Source organism: Strix uralensis, chromosome 3 (assembly GCF_047716275.1).
Source record: "Strix uralensis isolate ZFMK-TIS-50842 chromosome 3, bStrUra1, whole genome shotgun sequence".
NCBI lineage: Eukaryota > Metazoa > Chordata > Aves > Strigiformes > Strigidae > Strix > Strix uralensis.
In genome coordinates, this window is record NC_133974.1 from 69030184 (window position 1) to 69054578 (window position 24395).

Sequence of the window (24395 nt, forward strand, 5' to 3'; positions counted from 1 at the left end):
GTTCAACGCAGAAGTATTGCTCCTTATAAAGCATCCACTTATTTGTATTGTTTTAGCAAAAAAAGGAAGGAAAAAAGTTGTTGATACCCATATTGCACCTCTTAGAAAATGAACAAACAGATTCTAGCACAGAAGAATTCTATTTTCCATGTTTGCACACTTATTTTTTCTGCTAGGAACAAGGAAATGCAGCTACAAATATAATGCTTAATGATAATTTCTAATCTCACTTTGTCTATAAAAATCCCATCAGGTTTTGAAAAATCTTAGCACAAACTGTAAATACCAGGGTTTAAATACGAACATGTAGGAAAAAAATCCTGGAAAAAACCCCGTAAACTTCTATACATAGATAGGATTCAGCTCTATGTCAATTATATTTTAGAAATAATTGGCTAAATAACAAAAAAATGAGATGTTTTATCAGGAGCAATACTGATTGAAAACACATTTCAAAAAGTGGCCAACAAGGAGCTCTTTGGCCATTATTTTCAGAGCAGGCTTGAAAGTCAGCTACATCTACTCAAATCTGTATCCCTAGCTGGGATGTCGACTCCCCTTAGAAAAGCACACAGGAATAGATATTCCTGCTAAAGCTCTGTGGTTGCTTCTTATAAGTCACTCATCTGTCTCTCTCACAGGAGAGAACCTTTCATCACTTGTATGCAGTACAGTCAATGAAAACTGTTCAAGCTGATTCTTGCTGCCTGCTTTGTTCTCAGAAATCCTGAGCCATGGGGCCTGCCTGCTGCGTGCACTAATCCCTTGTCTGCTGGCACTGGAAGTCCCACTGGTAATGAAATAAAAATGGTATTCCAGGGCAGAAAGCCCAGCAACAAGTGTGATTTTTCTCAGGAGAGAGAACCCAACTCTAAAAAACTATCTAGTGAATGGCATGTGTAAGTAAAACGTACGTTGCCTGCTAGCTCTCAGTTTAGACTGCTGATGTTGAGACACACATTTTTCCCTCTTGCTTTTCTCAGAGAGAAGCTGGAACGTGCAATGGCTGCAGTGTCCGCCTGGCTCTTGTGAATTGTGTGTGCACATCTCTGTACTGCCACAGGATTCATGGATGGCTGCTGGAAAGTAACGTAACTTCTTCATTCTTCTGTTTCCCATATTTACAGTAGGAATAATATTAACTAGTAAGAATTGATAGTGAGAAAAGGAATAAAGACTATGATGTGGTCAGAAATTACACTGCTATGGCCTTATATGATTTTTCATGTAGCAAACTCTGATTTGATTTGCAGATGTTTCTTCTATCCTCTCTGTTTCCACAGTATTTTTTAATTTTTTAAGATTTCAATACAATGATGAGATTCTATTTTAACAGAATGACTCTGCTTAGACAAGTGTCTCCATTTTCCAGTCCTGATCACGATCCATTTCTGTAGTCAGAGATGATCTTGTGGCTATGTGGAAAATATCAAGGTCCTTATTGATATCCCAAAGAATGTTTCACCAGCTAGTTCTAAACTGTTGCTCTTGTTTCTTTTTCTGTGAGAAAATAAACTCTTCTTGAAGCTTTGTTGTCATCCAATAACAGTTAAATAGGATTAATTTCAGGCAATATAAATGAAAGGCAACATTAATTCAGAAGCAACAAACCTGAACACTCTATGTGAAATAAATGAAGACAAAGTAAGCAAGATCAGCTCAGCTGGGTAACATAAAAGGCAGCCTCTTGTCTCAAAGCCTTTTGATCTGAATTTAACCTAGAATTGCACCATCCTTCTCAGGCCTTCGTAAAATAACTTTTACACAACTACCAGGTTTTTGCAGGATCACATCATCTTAAATCTACCCATTCAGATGCCGGGACGTTTCCGGGAGAGAAGGAGCCCATGAAATGCTCTGAAGGGTGCTGCTGACAGGAGCAGTTTTAGAGCAAGTGGGAAGAGTCCTGGAAACCGCTTGCATAAAGATTTAGCCTTTGGTACATCACTTTGAATTAGCGTTTAAAAATATTACACTGATAAAAATGCAATTACAGTTTTTCTGCATCTAATCTTGTTGTCTATATAACTGATTCTGGAATGTGACGGGCTCAATTCACTCTTACCCTTCTTCATTGCACTTGAGGTTTAATCTGTTCTTACATCAGTTACACAGTGGTATAAAATCATAAGCTAATGTAAATTTACTGTAGGTATATAGATGAGATCAACTTCAGAGTTTCTAAATCCATGTTCTTGTTCCCCTGGTCCTCTGGGACATATGAAGAAGAAAATTATAAAAACCAGAGAAGAAACCAAAATATAAGCCACAACTTTGAACCATTAGACAGAAAAAATTCAGAGGTTTGTAAAAGTCAGCAGTTAAGTAATTTTGAAGTGGTCCTGTAAGAGACTCCTCTGTTTAAAGTTCAAATGGGAAGATATGAAACAGCTGTATCCACTCAGAAACAACTGTAGGTACAGTTAATTGATATAATAAAGACCTGTCTGCACATCAGATGAGAAATTCTGAAGTGACAGAACTGGGTTGCAGCATTTCCAGTAAACAATTTTAGCAAGACTGTAAAACAGTCTTGAATGAGTTGGTTCTCATCCCTGCTTGATGCCAGGGAAAGGTAGTGAGGATTTAACAAATAATGTAAGAAATTAACATTCTTCCAATAAAAAAATTATGACGAGCAGGGCAGCCTGCTGCAGTAATCACATTTTTAAATGTTGAAAAAGCAGCACCATGAAAACTGCCAGCTAGAAGAACTGGGCATATTTTTGGTACATCATGTTGGTGTTCATGTACACAAGGGCAAGTGTAGTAAGAGCTAAGTTCTACAGAAATTGGTAGTATATTTTTTAACAGTTATCAGCTGATCAACAGCCTTTAAGATATGCTCTTTGTATAAAATAAATAACCAGTATCAACTCTTTGGAGTTACAGTATGAACCCAGTTTTCACAGAACTCTTTCCAATAAGGTAAAAGTCTGGTGTGACTTTCTGAAGTCCCTTCTGAAATTTTTTCATCATTCTTTCAAGGTTCAAAACAGTTTGATTCTGTGTAGCAGAAGTTCAGTATTTGCCCAACACTTACTGATGCCTTTTCAGCTCTTTTCACTACATTCTGCAAATATATTCTTGCAGCATGTCAGGGTGGCAGGCTGAAGCCCCAGAGCAGGGAACAAAAGAGACCGTTCCACTATGCTAACTCTACCATGCTGTTTATGAACGTTATTTTTCATGCAAAGCTAGTGTGTTCATTTGGATACTTTTAAACAAGTGTGATTTCCCTATCTAGGGTTTTATAGTCAGCAAAGTAGGTTTATGAACTATAAAATCCTACACTGAAGGTAACAGTTTAAGAAAGTTAACCAAATGAGACAGAGGATGCCAGAACCATACTAAAGCTGGAGGAGAAGGTGTCATATAAAACACCTTGAAGGGATCCATGACGACAGCCATCATCAAGATGAGTAACCTGCAGTACCCAAATCTATTCTACCTTGGGGTTTGCAGTGACTTTATGTTAGGTAACATTCCAGCCAAGTTGTGTATAAATCCTACGTCAGTTTTAGACTGAGTTTTGTTATAAACAATAAAATCTCTTGTTTCCTGAATATCCTACCAAAGACAGATCAGTATATTTTACTGATAAGATTTTCAGATGTCTACTTTATCAAAGAATTAGGAGAGAGAGCCACATGCAAAATCAGTTTTGTACCTGTAATCCACTATTTTCTATGTTAGATGCAGCTTTACTTTTTTTGACCTTTAAATTCACAATAATGCTCATTTAGAATAAATCAATAACCAGTGGTGTATTTTATAAAATCCCATTACAAGGCTAACTGTCATGGTACAGAAAACTAATTAATTTACTCTTACGAATTTGTCATCAGACAAATTACTGGAACCACTGACTCACTCTGTCATCTTTGCATATACACCTTTGCAGCTGAGGCAGAGAATAACAAAAGTTACTAGCAATTTTTTTGCAACAGTGGTTTTTACCTGGTTTTGTTAGTAAACCAAATACTTAGTAACGTTCTAGCATACCTGTCACTTAGCTGGTAATACTGCTAGACCAGCACTCAAATACATAGAAGCATAAAGTCCACATGAGCAGATACAGGTGTCCTTCTGAAAGACCCCTCACTTCCTCCTGCAGCTGAGCAAATATGAATTTAAATGCACTAAATAAAGAGAATAAACACTGACTAATAGGAGAAGAGGAGTGGCTCTAATTTTAGGCAGGTTTATGCACACAGTTTTTTAATGAACATAAATACATCAGTTTGAATGTTACTTTCATCCTGGTTTCCCAAGGAAATGAGACTCCATGATTGCACTGTTAAATGGTGGTTGCCACCCCCAACCCTCCCATCATTCACTTCCAACCTGGCTTACAACTTCTGAAGCTGTTGGCTTTTCATCTGAAGTTGACAATGGGGGAAGAAATCTCCATGACATTAAAATGCTGCATTTCAGTGAAAATTAGAAGCTGGAAAGAGCAGAGAGGCTCATGTTAGTATTTTCACTACGAGAAATACTGTGGTATGAACTTGAAGGTACCTGTTCTGTATGATCTGTCAGTTGCCCTATAAGTACTCATATAATGGCAGAATAATTAGTCCTCACATCAGCCACGACATGTGCTTTCTCCCAGCTGATTAAGGAGAGGAGAAAGGAGAAGAGCTGAAAATATGTAAAGAAGTTGAAGTGATATAGGGAGAACTAGAGGACATGAAGGTATTTAAAGGGAGGAGAAATTGAGGTTACTGGGAACAAAGCAGTAAGAAAAGAGCCTGCACGCACACCTTAAGGCAACCTGATCCCATCAGATCTGATGCTCAAACCACAACTTGATTTCACAGCTTGACACCAGAGTGTTACACTGGTTCTACAGCTAACATGGACATCCGATATTCTGGTACTGAAGTAACAGAACGAGGTTTGCTTTTTACCTAGTCTGGGAATAAGCAACACTGTTATAAACGTGGTTTCTCCAGAATCGATTCTGAGAAGAAAGGGCTGTGCTACGTTGCTGAAAGGGCTACAGACAATAAAGGCTAAGGGCTAAGACAAATAGGCTAAGGAAAGGGCTAAGAGACAATAAAGCTGTGTGTACGGGTAAGTCCTTTAGGTACCTAAATCAGCATTAGATGTTGCTGTACATATTTAGGTTGCCTTTAGAGACCATTATTTTATATATTACAAAACTAAAGAATTCTATCTAAATTAGAGTGCTAATGTTAATAAGCACAGGTTAATGCTAAATATAAGCCAACACAAAAGCTTAGCAGCTGGTTTACTACGTCATCCTTTTGTATCCATCCCAGATCAAGGTACTGAAAAAGAAATTATAATAAATGATATCATCATTAAACATAATTAAGTAAATATATCTACAGCATTCTCCTTCTCTTTCAGATTTCAAAGCTACTGTAAATTAATTAAATTTCACTATTAACTGTCAGAAGTCAGAATGGAGTCATCCCTGTTCTGCAGAAAATGAAATAAACTGTGAAGAGACATTCAGCTGGGTTCTGAAATATCAGCAGAGACCTACAAAGCATGTTGTGCTCCTAAGCAGCACACAGACATGTGTTGATATTTACTTGTCAAGTAACATGACCGAGGTTACAGTGAAAGTCTGTACAGAAGGTGGGAACAGAAACAAGACTTTCTGATTGATCCTTCTCTATCTGATGCCATAAAAAGTAAAATATTGTATCAACTGATTGTACATTAGAAAATTACAGCAATAACAAAGAGAGAATAATCTCGTAGTTATGATACTGGACTTGGAATATTTTTGTCCAGCTCTTGGTTCTGCTACAATATCAAGCAAGTTACCTAGCTTTTTCTCCTCGGTCACTTATCTGTAAAACAACAGAATTTCCTTTTTCTATCTTGTCTGTTCATGGCCCAGCAATCTTGGGAAAGAGACTGTTTCTCATTATATATTTGCACAATACTTAGCACAGAGGGCCCTAGAATGAGATGCACTCCTGGACGTCTACCTTAATGCAAACAATAATTATTTATAGTTCATTTTTATCTAGATCATATTTTAGAAAGTGTTCAGGACATTTTGCAACCATTTTCACAATGCACGTGTATACCAACGAGCTAATGTGGGAAAAACATGTCGGCAAAGCATTGAGAACTGACTTAAAAAATACCTCCTACCTGTACAGGGGTCTCCAGAGTGTAGATATGTTCCCCGCGCACATTGTAGAACTTGACAAGTGCACTTTTCAACAGGGAACCATTGCCGAGGTCAACCAGCTGGCTTTGCTTCTCCATGCCTGCTACTGCAAGTAGGTCTCCTTGTGTACACCACTGTACCACCACATCTGAAATCACAAAGATGGTTTGCAATAATCACTGATTAGCATCAGTAGGAACAGTGTTTCCAGATGCTGAAAAGTGACTTGAACAGCTAAATCATGCTCTCAAAAGTTACTTAAGTACTTAGAAAGCTAAATCCTTTCATTGAAATAGTAGCAAATATGCCACAGATGCACTTCTGAGAATGACTCTTTATTTTGTGAATTGCAAAAAATGTGTAAAAACCATTCATTTTTCTCTCTCTATGGTTAGTCTAGAATGTAATCAGTGGTTGCTCCTAAGTACCTAAGGACAAGAATTTATTAGAGATGTTAAAATTGATGTGGAAGATCCTATGCACATCTTTGGGGTAAGTAAGTGGAATCAAGTTAATACACAGATAAATAATCTCGCTAAAAGAGCAGCAAAGAGTACTTGTCTGGAAAGGCTTACAGCAAGAAAAAGCAGTATATCTGGCAATGCCCCATGTTCTCACTGGCTGTGAATATAACTTTCAGCATAACTCAAACTAGAGTTATAATTTAGTATAATGTCAAACTAGAAAGGCTTTTGGATTTTTGTCCATAAATACATATGGCCTCCATGTCATAGGTTTTCTTTTGACACCTGACTTGTGAAAATCTATTCATCTGTCTAGCAGGAGTTTGCCAGAAGCACACAGGGATTGCTTAGTCTCTCATACACATGGATATGAATATACATATCAGTTACTTCTCCTACAGGCACCTCATGATGAGGAACGCCCACAGCTTAATTTGGGGATGCTAATTTCAAACCCTTATATCCTCCAGCTCTTTGTCACACTCAAGAAGAGCATTAAAACAGTATTTTGTGTTTCTGCTTGTGTTTCAGGGGCAGATTTGCATATGCAAGGAATACTAAGCTAGTCTTTAAACCTTTTTACTCTTAAACCAGAGGTGAAAGGCAGCTATTTTGTACTGAGACAAAGTGAAGGTAAAGACAAAACTTTTGTGCTCCGGGATGCTCAATCTGCCAAGAACCTTTTGAAGACATTTGTGGGCGAGAAGCTGTCTTCAAATGAAGAAGCAGGAGAGAAATGAGAGTTGGCAGGAAGGATCTCAAAATTGTTTCAAGTTGTCAACTTGTCATTTTCAGGGACTTTTATGTGAAATTTAAAATGGTTTTGTATTATTTCAACTTTCTGATATTTCTCATGGGAATTATGCTTCTGTACATATCAGAGGCAAGATACATGTTACTCAAGATAATTTTTTCACAGCTAGGCATTGCATGCCTTTTTTTTCTCTTGGTCCTCAACCCTCTAAGTAATCCACAGTGGGATTTAATTCATCTTTCTCAGAGAGTATAATAATAAGCAGGTTAGAAATCAATGAGGCATGGTCGAGCAACTCCACTTTTGGTAACTGACTTAACTACACAATTACCAAAGTGAAAAAACAATCTCCTTTGGATACACGCCTTCAGGTAAAACTTTCAGTTGAACTCCATACCAAAAGGAAGAGGAGCAATTACTGCATCCAGCAGTTTTCTCTCTTTCTCTCAAAACTCCTAGAATTAGGCTGCTGCCAAGGAAGTTAAGGACTGGAACGTGGGCTGCAGCACTGCCCCAGGCTCTACAGCATGCTGCACTGCTGACAGGGTCTTCAACCACTATTTAACCTTGATGTATAACAGCTTGACTGATAACTAGGTCTCAGCACAAGCACAGAGATTAGAAATCTGATGGGGGTTTCATCTAGGGTAACAGTCTGCAAGTCAATTAGTGTATCAGAGCCATCCCTCAAACCTACTTGCCAGACACTACAGGCATGTATATCAGCAAACCTTGAATAGAGAGCACTATAAACGTGCAATAGCTCTGTGGCTAGTAGTGGTAGCTAACTAGTACAACTAGTAGATGCAGTTCAGCAGTGTACTGAGAATCACTGAGTTAAAAACCATAAAGAAAGAAAGGACACAACTGAACAGTTCAGGACCTCCACTAGAATTGATAAAACTTCCAGGATTGTTCAAGCTGGATGAAAAGAAGAACTTGTATTTGGGTAATCAAATTCTCATCCAACAGCAAATGTTTTTCTGCATCAATTTAATATGAATATTCCCAGTAAAATGACAAAGCTAATAGAACAGCAAAAATATACTGGTATTGCTTGAAACAGTTTTATAGTATTACACATTGAGTACGCTGATCATACAGCAGCCCATAAAGACAAGGGCATCTGCTGAAGAGACCACAACACAATATTTACAGATTTCAGACAGAAACACATGAACTAAGACTCAAACACAACACTGACGACCACTCACTGTCAGCAGAATGCCAAGTGGCTGGAGAGGATGGAGATCCTGAGTTGGATGGTTTTGCACATTCTTGCATGTGATAACAACCAATAAAATTACAATCACTTGAAAACAATTTTTGTAAGAAGGTACAGAAAATGTTTACATCTATATGACAGTTATATGTAAAATACTTCCCACTGTACAATGGGTAGCTTCAAAACAACAGTGATATCACCTTTCTCTGTCTGTCTCATACACACTCCCAGTCCTTCTTTAGGTGTCTTTTCGGCTGAAGTTTTCTGGATCATGGGGTTGCCCCAGATTGCTACATTTTGTCAGCCATGCATTTCTTGTGCTGGCACAGATGGAACCAGGAGTGGAAAAGAAACCTCAAAGGTGATTTTTTAACCTCCTAAGACTACCCTACATAGTGGAGCACTCAAAAACTATGGGCTGGTGTTAGAGCAACTGTTCACCAAAAATATCCCACTGTTACAGAACAGCTAAGAGTCTGCTCCAACAGCTCTTTTTTTTTTTTTTTTTTCATATAATACAGAACTAATTTACCTGTGGAGATGAAAAAGAATCAGTGGAACCTACATTTAAGTATGTGCTTATGTGCCATAGTGAATTAAAACTTCTCTCCAGGCAAAGCACTGTAAATTGTACTGAGAGTGCTGGCAAAGCAAGGGACTTTTTGATAGGTAAGAACAGTAAAAATTCCAATGTGAATTAAAGATTTTACATGGAATACTGATCTTACAAACATTCATACACATCGCTTAGCAAGATGTATAGTAATTAATCAGTGGAATTTTCATTCTCTCGAAGTAACTTGCCTCTTGATAATAATTCTACCAAGTTTTCAATATTTGTGAGAGTCAAAGCAGCACTGCGATTCATACCTGGTTACCAAAAGCATGGGAGGACACCTTGTGAAGTAAAGATACAAAGGAAGTATTACGTAGCAGAGGCATTCACACAAAGAAGCACAAACATATTAGCACATTCGGCTGGAAAACAGCAAACAGATCAATTTGGTCTACAAAACTGCCATAAAAACACAACCTCAAAAATGGAAACACTTTTTTCAAACACAAACTCTTCTCAGCCAAGCACCGCTCTTCCACCAGCAGGTGTCACTGCTGGAAACGGCAATAACGGTGGCCAAGAGCTTCTGGGTTAGGAGAGACAACCGCAAAAACACAACCTATACACACATCGTTAAAAATCCACGAAAACCAGAGGATAGGAAGAGGGTGAAATGGCTTCCTTTTGTACCTTTCAACCCTGAGCGGATGATAGTAGGAGACAAGTCGTCATAATTGTTCATTAAACTAATGTCTCCCGACGTGAAGCTGACAGTAAGTAGTGGCTTGGTGTTCTGCACTGGGACTGGATACGCAGCTGGTCCATCTGCAAAACAAGGCTCTGGAGTGAGCAAAAGGCAAACAACCAAGAAGTAATTACATCCAGGCTGAAATACACTGTACTTCAGCCCACTGCCATGAGGAATGGTCCCAAGCCTCAAACTCAACCTATTTCTGCAATGTCTATGAGCAAAAGCAAAGCAGGTTTAGCTAGTTAGTTTGTCTGCTTTGGTGAAACCCCAATGTTTTTACTTTGGGAATTTTTACTGCAGTATATCCAGCATGATTTATGCATATACTATTATGTTATACAGTGGTGGTTTTCAATCTTGTCAACTCCCCAAAGTGTCCACAAATTGAAAACCAGTGCTTTGGAAGGCTTGCTTGGGACCCAAGTTGAAAACCTGTGTAATAAACAATATAATCACATTAAAAGCTATTTGTTAGATACACTTTCTGCTTGGGCAAGTGCTGGGGATTCCTCCTGAAGTCACATAGAGGCATTATAAGAACTTCTAAGACAACACACTGACCTTTCACAAATTACTGTAGTCTAAATGTTAAGAGCTAGGCAGCAGCATGAAGAGTTACCTGCCATCCTGCATCACAGGATCCAATGCATTCAAAGATACAGGTAAGCCCAAATAGAACACTTGGATTTAAAAAACATTTCTGCAAAGTCTCTGCTCCTCTGGGCTTGTTTTCAGCATTTGCTGAAATTCCCTTATTCAAATACTTTATGACCAGTATTACCATCTGTAGCATTCGCTGTTTAACTCTTTTTGTTTACATTTTCTGACAGGAGATGCTGCTGGCCCATGATAAAGTGCCTCTCAGGACCCAGACGGCATCTTTTCAGTCAACAAAAAAGGCAGAGCCAATTAAGAGTGGTATTGCTTCCTGAACATGTAAAAAAGCTGATCAGAAAGTATTTTGGAGAACGATGTCTAGTAATTAGCATCTGTGTATATAATTTCATAAGAAAAACCCATGAAACTTCCAGTCCTTCCTACACATCTGTGTGAGTCAAAGGCTTGTCACCTTTGAGAGGTTTATGCTGCATCTGCTCTAAAGAAAATACATCGTGTTTGGGTAATCTTTAAAATAGGCTTGTAGGCTTGTAATGAGTCCACCCACCCCCTGACTGACTCAGAAAAAGCTGGCCCATTCAGATCATTTAAGTTCTCATCTGTGTACTCTGCAACTTCACCATCCTCCAACTGGAACCTCAGTATTTTAAAAAAACAGTGAAAAACAAATTTAATGTTGTTCTCTTGCTTTGGAAGCTTGCTAGGAAATGTGAAGTTTGTTTCTTTTCTTCTAAGGTAAGAAATCCCACCCAGTACCAAAAGTGAGGCATGAAAGCCAAAACAAAACTCAGTTTTAAAAGATGCTAACATTTTACCAGATGATCACATTATCTTCTACCATTATTTGTTAAATACATATGCTTATTATATTGACATATATACACACATGATTCTAGAAAAGGTAGATTTATGGACTGCATCCAAATTAGAGTTAAAACTGCAAGAGTCCTCAATTCAGTGGTTCAGATCTGAGATGCAAATTCAGAATTATTTCTAGCTAGTATGTATTTAAATTTTTCTTTGTACAATCACTGTTATATTAATTCAGCTCTGGAACACAGAAACAGCTTACCTAGATCTTACAGACTAATCAACAGCATTAACAAGAAGTAGTATTAGCATACTTGAATAAGAAGGATGGGGCTGACTGTGCATGGATACCTAGGCCTCCTAGATCTTTGCTATTGATGACTTCCAGAGAGTTTAAAACAAAAACATGTCACCCAATGAGTTATATTTAACCTTAAGGGGAGGGAAGGATTTCTTCCTGACCCTCAAACTGGCAATGTACTCTGAAGTATGGGAATTAGTAACTCCAGAAACCTCCACTCACCCTTCTTCTAACCTGTGTAATTGCAGGAAATATTTTCATTTCCAATCCTTCTATGGAATTTATTGAGCTTTTTACGTCAAGACTATCAAGGATGGGACTATAATGATGAGCATTACAGAAATCCTATGAAACAGATAAAATTAAAAATATAGTACTTTCTTCTATCTAGTACTGGTGTCTCTTTTCAGAATAATGTATATAATAACACCTTAACTTCTGTGACTGCACTCTGACTACCTCCATATATGGAGGTAGGACCATTACAATAACTCACACCACGTATCAGAGAAACCTGATATCCCCCTATCTAGTGTTTTTCACTCACCCTCACTAAAAACTTTGAGCTTTGTGTTGTTATTTCATTTGCTCAAACAGAGACAGTGCAGCACAGACAACATATGACCTGCAGCAAGCCATGCAGCAAGGCTGGTGGCAGAGCTGGGGACAAATCCACTCTCCCGTACCAGCTTTCTGCTCCATTCACCATGCTACCTCCACAGGAACACACCATCTTTTGTCCTCTACCAGCTTGAAACTGTGTTTGCTGCTGTTTTAGTACATCATGACAACTCCCTGGCATTCGAGATGTCTTCATGAGTGCTTGCAAAGCTGGAACAGAATAACGTGCACCCAACACTACCTTGTGGTGGGGAATAGTCATCAGAGTCTGTGTCGCTCTCGCTGCTGTCTTCCACCAGGAAGCTGGGGTAGTTCCAGGACATGCTGAGGATGCCATCTGACTCATGAAGGAGCACGTGGGCCAGCATTCGGCCATGGCAGTCCATGACAATAACCTGTCCATCAGCAGTGCCAAACAGTACCTGAAAATAACAGAACAGCCTTCAGTTCCACCAAACGTCAGCCACAGGACCCTCCTTCAAACACATCTTGCAATTATTAAGCAGCTACGCTAGCAATTACTTGAAAGCAAAGCAATCAGGGATGTGAAATGGTGCCACAATAGGACACCGCAACCAAAGATGTATATAAAGAATGAAGTTAAAACAGCAGGGTCTAGAGTTAAGAGCCTAAAATCTGTGAGCAAGTAATGATTCACGGTGGGGTGCATTTCGTTCACTTTAAAATGAGCCATTACACTTTATTTGAACTTGGCCATTACTACAACTAAAGCGAGCTGGCAGAAGGGCTACCACAGATTCTGCAGGGTTCTTGGATTATACAGAAACTTCTAAAATTGGTGGCAGAAACCGAGGTATGCATCAGTCGTAACTATCAAAAGACAGAGCTGACAAAATTGAGGTCTTAGCAGAGATTTCAAACAGCTTCTGAGAAATAGAAAGCTGAATAGAGGAGGACAGGTTAGTCAGTTGATGAGCTGAGAGAAGGTGGGAGAATGTCTTCCAAAAACAGAGGCAAAAAGCAATATGATCAGTCAAGTGAAAATAGATTATTAGAGCCCAAGAGGAAGGCAGTATGTTACACATTCAGGAAGGGACGAAGAAGAGCTTGTACCCACCATTTCAAATACAAAATAATAACGCAAGTTTTTTTCTTGCCCCTACACTACTCTGTAGCCAATGCACACTGACTAAAGTCAGACTGACTGGAACCTACAATTTATTTTTTATAATAATTTTCTGTCTTGAGACTTTAAGCAAGTTAATATCCTGAATATTTGATGAATTTTAGAAAAACATCAGGAAATAAGGATTAATATATCCACAGAACGATAAATGCATTAGCCAAAGCTGCTGCTTCTATCACATAATTCCATATGAGGCAAACATGTTTTAAAGCAAGTTTAAAGGCACTCATCAACTTGAAAACTAGCCAGTATTAAAAATTAAGCTAAAAGGAAGGTCAAATCTTATACTTGCCCTTCAGTCTACCATGTATTTCCAGTGCTTGTAAATTTAAGATTCTAACAATTATATGTCCAGATCAAAAATTCATCTAGCCTTGTATCTTACCTCTAACAGTGTTTGGGGAAGAGTAAAAGAACAGGATGCAGGCACCCCCCCTGCACACTCATGTAGCTTCCAGCAAAAAATACTCCCTCTTCTGTGATAATTGATAGTTCCACTTGGTAACCTTTACCTCTTAACGCTAAAAGAAATAAAGAATAATTGTTCCCTACTTACATTCTCAACATTGGTCACAATTTTATAGACCTCTATTATCTAATCCCTTAGTCATTTCTTTTACAAGAAGAATCATAGCCTACTTAGGATCTCCCTACCCAGTTGTTGTTCAAAGCCTCCAATCACCCTTGTTGACCTCTGCTGTCAGAGGTCTTCCTTTCTGACTTTCTTCTGAGATGTTATGCCAGACTTGCAGCGTTCAAACCGTGTATTGTATCAGACTTATATAACAGTATTCACCTAGGAACTAATTGCCATGGTTGCACTTTTGAAAGTTTCAGAAAGGAAGCATAGCTTCAGAGGTCTCAGACGAAAATAAGAAGTACTAAAATTTTTTCTGTGATCAAGGTGATGATCAGGAAACACAGAAGGTTGTAAACTAGAATAGCAGTTTAACAGAGGAACTCCAGTGAAGACATTAAAATCTTAAGGAAATCAATGGAGTTGTTTCATATTATCAGAAGCAATGAAAAACCGGTATCTGGCTGCCTTAACTGTAATCATTACATGTTATAAATATTTTTGTGTTAAATACCTGCTGGGTTAAAAGAGTGGCTAAAGTTTGCTACAAGCCTCAGATTACTGTTCTTAGATATAAAAACAAGAACTTGACCTTCATTCATCTCACACTCCCTTCCATTTATTCTTCTCTTCTTCCACTTGTATCACCTCATCTCGTTTCACACTGTTCATTATTTCAACTGTTTTTACACGCATAATGAGTGCCCAGCCACTTTTACTATCTACTTTCAGTACATAACCACTCTCTTTCAGATCTCTACAAAACAAACAACTTGTACAAAGCCAAAATCCTACCAGTTGTCATTGTTAGCTTCTCACACCACTTTCAGACTACTCTATAGATTAGTTTTTTACCAGTCTCCTAGGTGTTTTATAACTGCAAAATACGCAGGCAGAGGAGGTGAAACTCTCTATTGTTTCTGAAAACACCAGTATAAAAGTTCTGCCTCCTAAGATCTTGTGGAAACACTTTATAATTGGGTAGGAACAAAATGTTGAGACTTATCACCCAGAGTTCAGTCTCATCTCAATCTAAAGCTAATTCGCTCCAGTAGCACTATCCTCAATTCATTTAAAATTATGGAGTCCTACTGTAATTTCCAATTCAGATCAGAACAGCTGGATGTGGGCATCTTAATTCTTGCACTGAAACCTGAGAGAGCTCTTTAGCAACTTAGGAATGTCAGAGGGCACTCTTCATCTCTTTAGCCAGGCTATAGGTTTCAAGGAGCAGCTTTAAGTTTTGGGATTATTGTAGCAATACAACCTTTAAGATGAAAGCATTTATCAGGCTGATAGTCCTGCTGGCTGAACTCCTGCTGAAGCTGTAAAAATGTCTAATGGTGTTATCATCCATAACATTACTCAAGTTATAAATGCCACACTCAAGCTACTTATATCAGATGAACGAAACTCTCTTGACCTTCAGAAAAAAGGCTGAGCCACAGGGTATGCCTGAAGGATCCAACAGAGAAATTAAAAGGTTGTATTTTAGCTGCCTAAATTTGTATTTTTCAGGTATTTGCAGCTCTAGGATGTTTGAGGGAATATTGGAAAAAGGTAATGAACAAGTTGTAGTGGTTTGTTAACCCTTGAATACAAAAGCTAAATTATAATAATAGTAAATAAAAACAAACTCCAAGTACTTATTTTGAAGTGGTTCTTTGGCCCCTTGTTCTGTTCTTCTTCTCTTGTCTCATCTCCTCTCCTTTCACACTGTTCATTATTTCAATTGTTTCTACATGCATTACCACTTGTAGAATTATGCATAATTTTATTACAAAATAACCTAAAATCACCCAATACATTCAAAGTGTGAGTCTGTTACACAACATAAATACAGTATTTCTTTACAGAACATATCAAACATAACAAATCCTGCACTATAGTGAAGCTGTAGCTGATTAAAGGTCATACAAATGCAGAGCAGTCTCCAATAGTGCCCTGATGCTATACATTTTGAAGGGAAAACTGATAAACAGCATTGGGATAATTCACACACAGTTTTCTAAGTATAACAAGAGCCAAAATTTGGGTTCAGTCCTGAAACACAAGTGTCTGTGTTCTCCATGAAACCCAAGCTTGGGGTGATTCCTCCTTATTATAACAAATCTGAATATCTGAAAAACACCCTTCTTTGAAATCTGCTGGCCTCTTAGCCTCTATGGTAACTTGTGATGAGTTTCACAAGCTAGTTTTGGTACATAAAAAGTTTTTTCATCTAAGAGTTTTTCAACTAAAAATAGCTGTTAAACTATTATCCATGAAACTATCATTCAAGACTGCAATCCCCTTAAATGCCCAAGATTTCAAAGACTCTTCAATTAGCAGTCTTAAAAATACCAATTCCTAAAAGACATGTGGTAATCAAAAGATGGGGTATTCTGCTCTGAAGTATTCATCTTGTGAGGGGATGAATATTAGAACAGCCAAGAAGCTAAAAAATTCAGTCTGAGGGGAACAACTTGAACCTGTTCAGTGACTTTGCTGCATGTAGATCTGCTGTGCTGAACTGTCACTATTCCTGTAAGATCTGTTGTGACGCCGTAATGCGTCTGGACCAGATATGGTACTAGTAGAAAATGGTTTGGCAGTGCAGAGATCAACAGAGCTACAATGGAGCAACCAAACACCTGGTGCACTGAAGGTCCAGCTTAGGAGGCCCACTACTTCATAAGAGAAGTATAATTTACTAACACTGATGTTATTTTTGCACAAAACACATTTTGTTGCTATTTAATCATTTAATATAAGTGAATTGAACTCATCAACAGTAAGAATGCTCAAGCTTTATGTTAATTTGAATATACAAGCCTAGTAGGAGAGGGGGAGATCCTGCCATCTCACCACATCTGATTATATGCAGTAGCTAAGAAAATTAAATTGTTATGATTTATAGACTTAAGACAATGATGCTGTGCTGACTTACATCGGCAGGGAACCTAGCAACTGTCCCTTCCCGCATCTTTGCCTGTCCTCATTGTCAAAGAAGCTTTCCAGAACTACAGTCACTTTGACTTTTATAATAACTGAGGATAACCCAATCCCAGCAATAATGTATTCAATGACTTGATGCATATATGAGGGGTAAAAGACAGAATTAGTTCCAGTCTCAGGTTTGAAACTGACTGTTTCAGAAAGATACTGATAAAATAAGATGCTCCCTTCATGACATTTAGAACTAACACTGAAGGTTTCTAATGTTGCTGGTTAAACAAAACTCCCAGGAAATCTGATCAATATATTTTCAGAACATGGCCTGTCATTCTATATCAGGGCAATGACCAAGCCTTTGACTGAAGCTCAAGTTGAAGTATTAGAAGCCGGACTAGCTATAGCCACTGGAAGAAATATAAAGCCATTGGAGGCTACTTCAGGACAGCACTTTTAAAGTGAGATATTCCAGTATTGTGATGCTGGAAAAGGAACATCTTATCTGCTTTATTCCTCTTGGCCCAGGATTTTTAAAAGAACACCTCTGACTTTTTACAAAGAATCTACATCTGACAACTGAGGGAAGCAAAGCAACTCACAGACTCCACTAATTAAAACAGCATTGAAAATGAATCTAGTAAACTCCATCCTAGTATAATTCAGTTATTTAAAAACCAAAATTTTCACAGAAAGACAGAACTTGCCTTGTAGGACTATGTAAGGTGCATTAACAGATGGCATTTAAATTCCTGGATACACTGAAATGTTCTGAAAATTAATTTAATCTGTCATGAAATCTCAGGTGCTCTAATCTTCCCTAAGATGTGGCTAAATTGCCAGTAACGCCACTGAGCAATTTCTCGAGTTATACCTCTTCGTTCTCCCACAGGACAGCTGGCAGCAGGAAGGACAGAGTGACAACAGGAAGTTTTTCCAGGAAGTGACTGATCATATTAGAAAGGCAAAGGGTTAGATGTGTCCTAGAAGATGCTTACTGGACCCATCCAGCAAACTGAGCTCTACTGGACATGTAATATTCAAGCCTTCTAGCAGCCCTAAGTAATACAAATAAATGTATGTAACCTGTAAATGTTGCTATCTCACAACAGTAAATATTTTAAATGGCATTATTTCAAAATAAAAAATAATATAAAACATAGCATGACATAAAGGCAAACCCACTGTCCCCTTTTTTATAATGCAAATTGACTACTTAGTCTTTCTCTTTGTGGACTGATTCCTGGCCAGCTCTTCTCCCTGCACTGCTAATCCATCCAAACACAGTAAATAAAATATGCATTGTTATAATTTGCTGGGGTTTCTACACCTGCCAAATCATTCACGCAGAGGATGTATCCCCACTATGCCAAAGCACACATGGATGTATTTCTGTCAGGAAATCCTAAAGGGGGCCTATTCACATTGTAATGTGTTGACTTTTTCAGAACTAAATACACCATTTAGGCTATTTTTTTATGGTCATCACTTTTAATGACACATGCAAAGACGCCTGAGAGACTAGTGAGTCATGATCCCCTTCTTACCTAGGTCTTTTTCAGACCAGTTTACAGGTGTTTTGTTATTACATGTTCAATTTTTGCTTTAACCAGTTGCAAGGTGCAAATGTAAACCTTATTTGCACATTTCTTGAATGCTCCTAAACCCCTTTCTAAATGTATTTCAGGAAAATAGTGCTGCCTTTTAAGACTTTGGACAGAGACATGATTATTTCTGCCAGCAGCTGTTAGTTCATATTCAAGATCCTTCATAATCTTTGAATGTACCAGCCAGAGAGACTTGCTGCATTTCAAACTAACCTGTTCCAGGACCTCCCTTTTATTTTCCTCAGACTCAGTGAGGAGTCTCTCAACAGTGTAGTAGCAGCCCAGGGCAGAAATTTCATCAGCATCTTGTCACCAAGTAAACCATAAATGGTCTCACAAAAACACTTTCGGTTTTTAACATCCTCCAGGATTGTACTTTCCAAAGTTTGAAGGATTCCTCTTCCACCTAACTACTGCAAACCTGGCTCTTTCAACATTTTGTTCTACTCTTTGCCTTCGTGGTACCTGTTTGGCATGCCCATCTGCTGAAACCTTGCTGCCATTGTACCAGGTAGTATGAATGCTGACACTAACAACTTACCCTGTGTACCTCTGCATTTGCAGTCACCTTGTCCCACGTTCTGTTTCACTGATGTTCTGTTTCCCTTTTCAAAGTTTAGACCTGTCTTTACGCTTTTTCCTTCAGCCTCCTCCTCCATCTCCCCCCAAAGGAAAATGTCAGCATTGTACCTCAAAAATTATGTTCTGCAAAAATGCTAATAAGGCCAACCCCATTTGCACTGTCAGAAGATGCTGAGCAGTTAAGGCAGCTGAATTAGTTCTGTTTGTCCTGATTTAGCCATCTGGACAAACATTAGTATTCATGATAGGAACAGCCTTCTCAGTCGTCACCATAATGCCATCATACTAATAGATATAAATCTATTTTGCTAATCCAAAATTAACTGAACTATAAACTGATTAATATACAAAATGATGGATCAACCTTCTATTTATTCAGGTAGACCTACTAACATTGGTAATACCTGAAAAATTATTGTCTCTAAATATTTTCATTCATTAGCCTAACAAAAAAATGCCAATCTTGCAAAGGCTGTTAACAAGATTTTGCATTCCTTTAGTTGTGGTGTTAGCATTTTGCATTCCTTGTGCTCTTCTTGTTTACTGTTTCTCCAGCACAAAGCAGGAGATAGTGCAGCAGCCGCCTCTTAGGATACATCAAAAAGTAAAAGTTTGGTTTTTCTCAGTACGATATTTCTGGCTTTCCTTCTTTTTACGTCAAAATGCAGAGAGAAAGAGAGAGAACCAGAGAGAGGGAGACAGCTGCTCTCCTGATGAATACTTTTTATTTCCATTAAAAATTCAGCTGCTTAAAATGATTTCTTGAACTGACACAGAAAAAGACATCACCACAATTCACACACAAGCTCAGGGGGAAAGCATTAGCTTTTCTTTGACTGCCTTTATGTCTGAAAAAACTGAGAAGAGTTTTTGTTTCCTTGGACATGAGGAGTTACCAGCCCCACACATGGACGATACACTACGAGATCAGCCAGCTAACTGCATATATATGCAGCAGTGAAATTGCCATTCGAGACCTTTAATGCTTTCAAAAGCAGCACTGGTTTAGTTACCTATTTTCAGGCTTGTTCCTTCTCTCTCTTACAAAGTCCACAGGGTCTAGATAACTATTACAAAGCCCTCAAATGAGAAGACAAAGTAAATACACCAAAGATCTTGGTGAGAATTCCATTTAATAAATATTGAAATACTAAAACCTAGGGAATCAAACTGCACTGGCTTCATTTCTCTCTAAAATAGTATAACATAGCTGAATGACTGTAAATGAGATACAGCCTTGCATGCCATTTCAGGAGTCAAAAATGTAAGTACTCTCAAAATCAGGATCTCAAGCTATACAACTACTCTGGACATGTGGGGGTAGAAGCAATTGTCCAGGCGAAGATATTAGTATTTGAAAGTGTGGAGGTTTGAGCTCAGCCGGCAGCCAGACACCACATGGCCGGCCGTTCACCTCCCCCTCCCCCTTCTGGTGAAATAGGGGAGGGACAAAAAGAAGAGAATTCGTAGGTTGAATAAAAAGAAAGAATTTACTAAATATAACAAGAGAACAACAGTAACAATAGTGAGTCCAAAAAGAAAACGGGTAAATGCAGCAGTGGCTTACCGAGCGCGGCGACCGCCCCCCCCCGCCCCCAGCAACAACAAGACCCAACAAGCAGATGGCGTGCGTGCAAGTGTGCAAGACCCAAGTGAAAAGCTGAGAGAGAGAGAGAGCCCGCCCACCTAAATCCCTGGGCATGACATCACATGGCATGAAATACTCCAATGAAAATTAACTCCATCCTGGTCGAAACCAGGACAGTCTCCACCCCTTATTCCACACCATTGATGTTATGCTCAGGTTTCCAAATACATCTTAAGGAATCACCACCCCCTTTTTTCCCAGGTCTCACAGCTATGATTACCTTAGTCTATGGGCCATCCTTCCACAATGTTTGCTGAGTTCATTTAGTCCATAACTTCGGGTTCCATCTGTTATGACAGTCTATAAGGCTGAGGAATGAGGCGGATTTGGCTCAGTCGGTGGAGCAGGAGGCTTTGGATGTGGCACGGGGATGTTGCAAGGCACCAGTTGCCATAACAGGGTTATTTGACAGTCCGGTTCATTGGCTATTCTCACCTAAAATCAAATCTCCCTGAGGCACACATTGGATCTCTCCATCTTTCTGCATTACCCGCCAAGTGCACCCAGGTCCTTGGGCAAAAGTAATCCCACGCATGGGTTTACCTTTACCCAATGCAGGAGTAACCCAGACGGCCTTCCTCAACATATTCCTAATGCGCACTATGGGGGCTTTATCCCCATCCACGGTACGTAGGAGGTTTGATTGAGCAGGGCCAGCTTGCTTGGCAGATCCTCTGGTATTGACTAACCAGGTGGCTTTTGCTAAATGCACATCCCAGTGTCTGAAAGTTCTACCATCCATTGCACTCAGTGTAGTTTTCAGCAACTCATTGTATCACTCAATTTTTCCAGAGGCTGGTGCATGGTAGGGAATGTGATATATCCACTCAATGCCATGTTCTTTGGCCCAAGCGTCTATGAGGTTGTTTCGGAAATGTGTCCCATTATCTGACTCAATCCTTTCTGGCGTGCCATGCTGTCATAAGACTTTCTCCTCAAGGTCTAAAATGGTTTTCCAGGCAGTGGCATGGGACACGGCATAAGCTTCCAACCAACCGGTGACTGCTTCCACCATTGTAAGCACATAGTGTTTGCCTTGCCGAGTTTGTGGGAGCGTGATATAATCAATCTGCCAGGCCTCCCCATATTTATATTTTGACCATCATCCTCCATACCAAATGGGCTTTAACCATTTGGCTTGCTTGATCGTAGCACATGTCTCACATTCATGGATTACCTGTGCAATAACATCCATGGTTAAGTCCACCCCTCGGTCATGAGCCCATCTATATGTTGCATCTCTTCCCTGATGGCCTGAGGAGTCATGGGCCCAGCGAGCCATGAATTGTTCACCCTTATGTTGCCAGTCCAGATCTACTTGAGATACCTTTATCTTGGCAGCCTGATCCGCCTGTTGGTTGTTCTGATGTTCTTCAGTGGCCCGGCTTTTGGGTACGTAAGCGTATACATGGCATACTTTCACAACCAGATTCTCTACTCGAGCAGCAATATCTTGCCATAATTCAGCAGCCCAGACAGGTTTGCCTTTGTGCTGCCAGTTGCTCCGTTTCCACTGCTGTAAACACCCCCACAGAGCATCTGCCACCATCCATGAGTCAGTATAGAGGTAGAGCACTGGCCACTTTTCTCACTCAGCAATATCCAAGGCCAGCTGGATGGCTTTCATCTCTGTGAACTGACTCAATTCACCTTCTCCTTCAGCAGCTTCAGTAACCCATCATGTGGGGCTCCGTACAGCTGCCTTCCACCTTCCATGTTTTCTCACAATGCGACAGGACCCATCGGTAAACAGGGCATATCGCTTCTCGTTATCCAGTAGTTTATTATATGGTGGGGCCTCTTCAGCACGTGCTACCTCTTCCTCTGGCGCCATTCCAAAATCTTTGCCTTCTGGCCAATTTGTGATCACTTCCAATATTCCCGGACAGCTGGGGCTCCCTATTCGAGCCCGTTGTGCGATTAATGCAACCAATTTACTTCACGTGGCATGAGTTGCATGGTGTGTAGAGGGGACACTCCATTTGAACATCCAGCCCAGCACTGGCAATCGGGGAGCCAGGAGGAGCTGTGCTTCAGTCCCAATCACCTCTGAAGCAGCTCGGACCCCTTCATATGCTGCCAGCATCTCCTTTTCGGTTGGAGTATAGCAGTCTTCTGATCCTCTGTATCCCCAGCTCCAAAACCCCAGGGGTCAACCCTGAGTCTCCCCTGGTGCTCTCTGCCAGGTAGGGCCATTCTTCCCGGCTGCAGTGTAGAGCACATTTTTAACATCTTGCCCTGTTCAAACTGGCCTGAGGGCTACTGCATGGACTATTTCCTGCTTAATTTGCTCAAAAGCCTGTCGCTGCTCCGGGCCCCATACAAAATCAATCTTTCTTTGATAGAGAGGGCTGACAATCTGACTGTAATTTGGAATGTGCAGTCTCCAGAAACCCACAACAACCAAGAAAGCTTGCGTTTCCTTTCTGTTAGTTGGTGGGGACATAACTGTTATTTTATTAATCACCTACATTGGAATCTGATGACATCCATCTTGCCATTTTACTCCTAAAAACTGGATCTCTTGTGCAGGTCCCTTGACTTTACTACGCTTTATGGCAAAACCAGCTCTCAGAAGGATTTGGATTATTTTCTCCCCTTTCTCAAAAACTTTTTCTGCTGTATTATAATGATGTCATCAATGTACTGTAAATGTTCTGGGGCTTCACCTTGTTCCAGTGCAGTCTGGATCAGTCCATGGCAAATGGTGGGGCTGTGTTTCCACCCCTGGGGCAGTCGATTCCAGGTGTACTGGACACCCTTCCAGGTAAAAGCAAACTGTGGCCTGCATTCTGCTGCCAGAGGGATGGAGAAAAATGCATTGGCAATATCAATCATGGCGTACCACTTGGCCACCTTCGACTCTAGTTCATACTGCAGTTCCAACATGTCTGGCACGGCAGCACTCAGCGGTGGCGTGACTTCATTCAGGCCACAATAGTCCATTGTCAATCCCCACCCTCCATTAGACTTTTGCACTGGCCATATGGGGCTGTTAAAAGGGGAGCGTCTTGCTGATGACTCCTTGGTTCTCTAGCTGACAAATCAGTTTATGGATAGGGATTACAGCGTCTCGATTGGTGCGGTATTGCCGTCGGTGCATGGTTGTAGTGGCAGTTGGCACCCGTTGTTCTTTGACCCTCAGCAATCCCACAACAGAAGGATCCTCTGAGAGACCAGGTAACACAGACAGCTGTTTAATTCCTTCTGTTTCCAAGGCAGCTATACCAAAAGCCCACTGATACCCTTTTGGGTCCTTAAAATACCCTCCTCTGAAATAATCTATGCCAAGAATACATGGAGCGTCTGGGTCAGTCATGATGGGGTGTTTTTCCCACTCTTTTCCACTTAGGCTCACCTCGGCCTCCAATACAGTCAGCTGTTGAGACCTCCCTGTCACTCCTGAAATAAAAACAGGTTCTGCTCCTTTAAAATTTGATGGCATTAGGGTGCATTGCGCACCAGTGTCCACTAGAGCCTTATACTGCTGGGGGTCAGACGTGCCAGGCCATCGAATCCACACAGTCCAGTAAACTCGTTTGTCCCTGTCCTCCCCCTGCCTGGAGGCAGGGCCCCTCTAATGTTGATCATAATACTCGCTAACGACAAATGGGTTAGTGTGGTGTGCATGGATTTCAGCCTC

General features: G+C 39.9%; 1 protein-coding gene across 11 annotated transcripts in view; it reads right to left on the bottom strand.

The window, feature by feature from the left end:
- The window catches only part of TULP4 (TUB like protein 4), a 173482-nt gene that overhangs the window by 27809 nt on the left and 121278 nt on the right, over positions 1 to 24395 (bottom strand). For all 11 annotated transcript variants that reach the window (XR_012628163.1, XM_074862751.1, XM_074862742.1 and 8 more), the window contains 3 exons: positions 12502 to 12682; positions 9850 to 9984; positions 6142 to 6308 (listed from right to left, as the gene is read on the bottom strand). Coding sequence is in view for 10 of the 11 variants with exons in the window: in XM_074862751.1 (XP_074718852.1) it covers positions 6142 to 6308; positions 9850 to 9984; positions 12502 to 12682 (483 nt within the window). In the remaining variant the exon portion in view is untranslated. The remainder of the gene's footprint in view (positions 1 to 6141; positions 6309 to 9849; positions 9985 to 12501; positions 12683 to 24395) is intronic.